Source organism: Myotis brandtii, unplaced genomic scaffold (assembly GCF_000412655.1).
Source record: "Myotis brandtii unplaced genomic scaffold, ASM41265v1 scaffold687, whole genome shotgun sequence".
NCBI lineage: Eukaryota > Metazoa > Chordata > Mammalia > Chiroptera > Vespertilionidae > Myotis > Myotis brandtii.
In genome coordinates this window covers 1,208,949-1,215,417 of record NW_005370687.1, presented here as the reverse complement: position 1 = coordinate 1,215,417, position 6,469 = coordinate 1,208,949, and the positions used below count along the sequence as shown (strand labels likewise).

The 6,469-nt window shown below is 56.5% G+C and overlaps 1 protein-coding gene across 1 annotated transcript in view; it reads right to left on the bottom strand.

Annotated features, from left to right (window-relative positions):
• TEAD3 (TEA domain family member 3) overlaps nucleotides 1-6,469 on the bottom strand; it is a gene marked incomplete at its 5' end in the record, with an annotated part of 16,688 nt that overhangs the window by 2,802 nt on the left and 7,417 nt on the right. The window contains 6 exons of the mRNA XM_014529584.1: nucleotides 7-149; nucleotides 825-886; nucleotides 1,441-1,490; nucleotides 1,568-1,705; nucleotides 2,266-2,277; nucleotides 3,287-3,349. Coding sequence (XP_014385070.1) covers nucleotides 7-149; nucleotides 825-886; nucleotides 1,441-1,490; nucleotides 1,568-1,705; nucleotides 2,266-2,277; nucleotides 3,287-3,349 — 468 coding nt within the window. The remainder of the gene's footprint in view (nucleotides 1-6; nucleotides 150-824; nucleotides 887-1,440; nucleotides 1,491-1,567; nucleotides 1,706-2,265; nucleotides 2,278-3,286; nucleotides 3,350-6,469) is intronic.

The following is a 6,469-nucleotide window of genomic DNA, read 5'->3' as shown; positions in this document are numbered from 1 at the left end:
CCCTCGTGGGCGGGGTGCGTCGCCCGCAGAGCCCTCTGGGGAGGCGGCCAGGCTGGACTCCCATGCCCCACGGGGTGCCCTTGTGCAGTGTGCAGCCTTCCTGCCTGTGTGGGGCCCCAGTGCGTACCCGGCGGGTTTTCCCTTAGTCACTGTTAGCGGGTGTTCAGGCAGAAAACACAGACATGTCAAAGGGGAAAATAATAATTATCCAGCCCTGGCCAGTGTGGCCCGGTTGGTTGAGAGTCGCCCACGCACTGAGAGGCCGCGGGTTCCACTCCCGGTCTGGGCACATGCCCAAGTCTCCACTGGACCCCCAGTAGGGGGCGCGCAAGAGGCAGCCGATGGGTGTTTCACCGATGTTTCTCTCTCTCCCTCTCCCTTCCTCTCTCTCTAAAATTAATAAAAACATTTAAAAAATTATCCAGAATCCCAACACTTAGAGAGAATGAAACTCTGTTAAGACTTTGGTGTATTTCCTTACAAGGATTTTATATACACACAGTCTATAAATGTGATGCTGTTGGTGTGCACTTGCAGCGGAAAGGGGCGGGGATGACACTGTAGAAGGTAAGGGGGCTATTCCTGGCCTGTCCCGATCCCTATAGATGCCCCCCACTCCCCTCTCCCAGCGGGCGCGGCCATGTGCACACACACACACACACGCTCACACATGGGCACACACACGTGCTCACACATGGGCGCACACACACACACACACACACACTCACACACGGGCACACACACAGTTGGGCCCGAGCGCTCGGAGCAGAGGTGCAGGTGCCAAGGGAAGGGCAGGTGGTGGCGGCAGCCCCCGGGGAACTTACTGCTGAGGGCCGGCGGCAGGGGCGGCTGGATGGGGTAGGCTGGCTGTGCAAAGGGCTTGATGCTGCAGACAGGAGCACAGCCTCATTAGAGGGCCATCCCCTGCCCCACCCTCCATCCAGCCTAGTCACTTGGGGTCTCGTCTGGGATACCAACAGAGAGCCACCAGCCTTAGCCTTTCTGCAGAGGCCCAGGCATCTGCTGGCCAGCTTTTGTTTGCTCCACACTAACTTTTGTGAAATCCTGCTGCGTCTCACAGCTGACGTGCACATTTAATATAGCGTCCCAACCCCTCCCGGACGAGCTGTGCTTAAACAGAGGGTGTGTTTCTGGAAGACAGTCATCTTAGAACTGAAGGAACCGAGTATACTTGGCTGCTTGACTGAGAGATGAATTCAGAGATTAACTGAAGGACGGGTGACAAGTGGATGAGTGGGTTGATGAATGAATAAACACGTGAATGAATAGACAAATGCATTAGCTTTCTTACTGGCGCGCTCCATCCCTCGGTTTTTGAATTAAAACGGCTCATTTGTTGCTGGAATCCAGAGAGGGGAAGCCTAGTGCGGCTGCTGAGAAAAAGCAGAGGGTGTGGGGAGGATGCACCAGGATACTCACTCCTGAGAGGGTCCGGGCTGCTGTCCCAGAAGAGGGGGGCTGCTCCAGAACTGCAGAGATGGGACAAAGTCAGGGGTCCCTCAGAATCTATGGTCCTCACCCCCCAGCCCCACCTCCACCACCGTACCCGTGAGGAAGTGGAGAAGACGGCCTGGGGCAGGGGGGAGGGCGGGCTGAACTTGTTCTGTAGCACGCTGGCGGAGACGATCTGGGCAGAGGACATGGACGCCATGCTCTGGAGGGCTTTGTCCTTGGAGACTTGGTCCTAGGGGAGGGAGGCGCCGCATGAGGGCAGACAGGACAAGGGCTTGCCCCAGGGCCCCCCTCCCAGGCTCTCAGGGCTCTGGAAGTCCATGTCTGGATTATAGCCCCAGCTCTGCTGTGTGGCCTAAGGAGGCCCTCAGCCCCTCTCTGGGCCTGTCTCCTAAGTGTCCATCACCCCTCTAACCACAGTGCACAGTAAGAAACAATTTTATTTCACTCTATAACCTAGCAGGTACCAAAATATGTCCCCTAATTTGTGTCATGCACTGTCATACTTTCTATTCTATTTCCTCAGTGGTTCTCAAAGTACGGTCCTGGACCAATAGCACCAGCATCGCCTGAAAGCTTGCTAGAAAGGCCAAGTTTCAGGCCCCGCTCAGGCCTCTGAATCAGAAAGCCTGGGGGTGAGGCCCGAAATGTCTCCACAAGCCCTGCCGGCAATTCCATTTGTGCTAAGGTTTGAGAACCTGTCAGTTACACTGATTTACAATCCAGAATTTGGAAATTCTATTAGGTGCTCTCCCCCCCGAGGTCCCCTAGGGGAGGGGCAGTGCTACTTACCAGGTTCATGGCCTGTGAAGGAGAGGGAGCATGATTAGAAGAGGCACAAATGAGGGCTATATGGGGGGGGGGGGGCACGTGTCTTCTCACCTCCCTCCACTCCACGCCCACCTGGCTCCCAGCTTCTGGGAAGCCCAGGGAAGCTGAGGCGGCTGTGGACCTCCCAGCCCCCTCCCCCCACCCTCTGCCACCCAGAGGCAGTGTTTCTAAGCTGGGGGTGCCCTGGACAGGGTCGGATGACGGAGGACAGGCTGGAGACCTAGATGGTGGACCAAGCTGGTGTCCCTGGGGTCTGCTCATGTACCAGGCTGCTGGGCAGCTATGGGCAGAGAGAAGAAGATGCAGCCAGCAGGGGCCCTGACCAGGGTCCAGGCCATGAACACAGGCTCTGAGATCCTCAGGCACAGAGCAGCCAGGATGGAGTGTCCAATGGAAGGAACGGCCATGCCCACACAACAGCTCTGCCAGCCCATGCCCTCCAGCGTCTCCTCCTGCCCTCCTGAAGTCCCCGTGCAATCAGCAAGCAGCAAAGGAGGAAGGAGGAAAAGGAAATCGGAGAAGAGAGGGGGCCTTAGTGGCCCAGACGGTCTTCCTCTCCTTCACTGAAGGACTGCTGTCCTGCTCGGTCTCCAGGGCCCGTGTAGCCTGCAGCGGCCTTTGGGCTTCTTGCTCCTCGGCCCCCTCCCTGCCCCGAGCTGGGGTCAGAGAGCAGCCACAGGCCTGGGCAGGGCCAGGGCCAGGCCAAGCAGCAAGGGGCCCCATACCTTCAGCTTGGACTGAATCTCCCGAGATTTCCGCCTGGCTAGAACCTGCAAGTGGCTAGAGACCTGTAGAGAGAGAGAGAGAGAGAAAGAAAGAGCAGAGAGTGGAAGAAGAGGCAAGAACAAAGCTTCAGCCAGAAAAGAGGCAGAGGGGGCTGGAGAGCTGGCCGAGGCTGAGGCCCGAGCGGTGCAGGCAGCGGTGGAGGCGCCGTGGTAAGGGGCCCAGGAGGGGCTGGAGGCCCCAGTCAGGCCCAACGTACCTTGATGCCAACCTGGTACTCCCGCACCTTCTTCCGAGCTAGAACCTGTATGTGGCTGGACACCTAGGGGCCGCCCCGCGCCCAGCCAGAGAGGGAAACACACAGTGAGGAGGCGAGCTCGGTGGCCACAGGCAGCAGCCGGCCCTCGTCTCTGGGAACAGGTGTAAGTGGGGGGACTCTGGGGCCCCCGGGGGCAGACACTCCACAGCCCTGCCTGGCACTTCGGCTTTCCTCTTGGCCCTGTTGTGATCAAGAGCCTACGGGCTTCTAGGACCACCAGCTGTCCACTGCGCAAGGCACCCGCGGTGAGCGCTAAAGTTCGGCCCAAGCCCTGCTGGCCACGCTGTGTGGCCGGTGCAGGGCTGCATCCAACCCAGAAGAAGAGCATGCAGACCTTTATTTTCCCCCAAGGGGCTGACCAGAGCTAGCAATGGCATGTGTCCTGCTGGCCGTGAGAGTATACGTCCGGCCATCTTCTCTATAATCCTCCCTCCACTCCCCATACCACCACCTCCATCTTCCAGTCACCCCACCCGCTCGCTGGCCCACCGGCCAGGCCTGTCCTACTCCGCTTTGCTCACGCAGCTTCTTCCCCCAACATGCCTCCCTTCTCCTTGGACCAATAAATGGCAGTAAACATAAAGGCACACAGTAGGAACTCTTAATTGTGTTTTTTTTCCAGCACCTCCTCCCTGAAGCCTTCCTCTCCGGCAAACCTGAGCTGGTCACGGTCAGGGTGGGTGTGCCATGGGCTGGCACCACACACCCTTGACACTTGGAGGATCTGACCCTGAACCTCAGGGAACCTAAATGCCACTTTCTCCCTGAAACACAAGGGAACACGTGGCTCCTCTAGGCACCTCACACCTTCATTCCCAGCCACTGCTGTTGGCTTTCCTTGCAAGTAGTCTTCATTCCCACAAAGAAACAGTTTCTTTTCCTTTTTTAATCACAGACTGAAAGTTACTACGTATCTGATGCTGGGCAGCCCCCATACCACTTGGTTAGGACCCCGGCCCAGACCATGCAAGGATCAGACACAGGTCAGCAAGACGACCGACCGTGGCGTGGCACGACCGCAAGTGACGCTGACTGCGCACGCCTCCCGTCAACCCGTCGGACTCCACAGCACCACTAAGAAGGCGGCACTAATATTATTTCCGGCCGAACCGGTTTGGCTCAGTGGATAGAGCTTCGGCCTGTGGACTGAAGGGTCTCAGGTTCGATTCCGGTCAAGGGCATGTATCTTGGTTGTGGGCACATCCACACTGGGGGGCGTGCAAGAGGCAGCTGATTGATCTCTCTCATCGATGTTTCTAACTCTTTATCCCTCTCCCTTCTTCACTGTAAAAAATCAATAAAATATATTAGAAAAAAAATATTATTTCCGATTTGCAGATAATGAAACCAAAGCACAGAGAGGGTAGCAGCTTATCCGAGGTCACACAGCTGGGGGCTGGGCTGGGATCAAACCCAGGTGGCCTGACTCCAGAGGCCCCTGGCTTCACCACAGGCGATGCTACCTGGGCTCTCTCAGCTCCCAATGGTCAGCTCTGCGACAGTTGGAAGTCACATAGGACTTAATCCTAATCTTACATTTAGCTGGGCTTTTTGCCATATGAAGGCACTGTACTTGCTACTCATTGCTATAAATATCTGTAAAAAAACCAAAACTGCATTTAAAAAAAAACCCGACAGTTGGAAGTCACATAGGACTTAATCCTAATCTTACATTTAGCTGGGCTTTTTGCCATATGAAGGCACTGTACTTGCTACTCATTGCTATAAATATCTATAAAAAAACCAAAACTGCATTTTAAAAAAAACTGGCCCCAGCTGGTTTGGCTTGGTGGATAGAGCATCGGCCTGTGGACTGAAGGGTCCCAGGTTCGATTCCGGTCAAGGGCACATGCCCGGGTTTCAGGCTCGATCCCCAGTGGGGAGCGTGCAGGAGGCAGCCGATCAGTGATTCTCTCTCATCATTGATGTTTCTAGCTCTCTCTCCCTCTCCCTTCCTCTCTGAAATCAATAAAAATATATTTAAAAAACAAACAAAAAATAAAACTGAAACAACCCTGTCTGTCAGCGGCTTCTCTTTGAGACACAAAAGCACACGCCTTGTCCTCACCGCATGGGATGGCTCCCGTCAAGGAGATACTAGATTTGGGAGTCAGAAGGAAAATGAAGTTAGAGGAGTGCCGCCCGTGCAAAATGACGAAGGCCAGCGGTTTTTAAAGCTCTGAGCTTGCCGACAGCTGGTTTCGATTATAATTAGTGTTTTATCATTTTATTTTATAATGAAAATAAAACTTCACTGGCCAGCCAGCCTTCACGGGATACTGACCAGGGGCAGGTATAAGGCGGGCCCAGAAGGAAGAGGCTCTCTACCCGCTCTGGGCCTCGGGTGCCTCAGCCCCTTCCCCCCTGACAAACGTCCTATGAACACGTCTGTTGGGTGAGGCAGGACACGCACCTCCCGGCAGGGAGGCAGCAGGAGCTTGAACCCAGGGGTCTGACAGGCAGTGTTCCTCCTGCTCCCAGGCTCCAGGGAACAGGGCCCAGGGCCCGTGAATGTCTGGTTCCCTGCTGCCTCCCTCGTGCCTGGAAGGTAGTAGGAGCTCAATCACTTGCTAAAGAAATAAATGCTGTGCCACCTGAGCTGCCCGAGGGCAGTGGCTCATAAATGCTCCTGCGCTGGGTAGTGGACTCTGAATCTCCCTTGGAGGCAGTGGGTGGGACAGCTCAGCCTGTCTATGCAGCCGGGGAGGTGGGTGCAGGGCCCAGCCCAGGCCGACCCCAGCGGCGGGGGGAGGTTGAGGGTCAGAGGGGGCCTCCACTCCTCCAGGAACCTGCCTCCAGGCTGCCTGTCTCCCGGGCAACCCCCCCGGGGAACCCACCCGGAACAATTCCCTTCAGGTCTCCTGTGCACACGCTGGACTGCCCGCCGCCCAGTCACCTCTCAGCTCATCGTGTTTTCCCATCCACCATCCCTACCCTCACCCCTGCCACTACCCCGGCCACCACTGCTGTTGATCTAGGTCCCTGCCTGGCCCTAACCCATGGCCGGCTGCTCCGGGGCCAACATTCCTGCCACCTGCCCCAGCCACTCCTGCTCTAGTCCCTTCCATGGCCCCCAGCTGCCGCCAGGAAACCTGTCCGTGGGCAGCTGAATCCTCACCACTG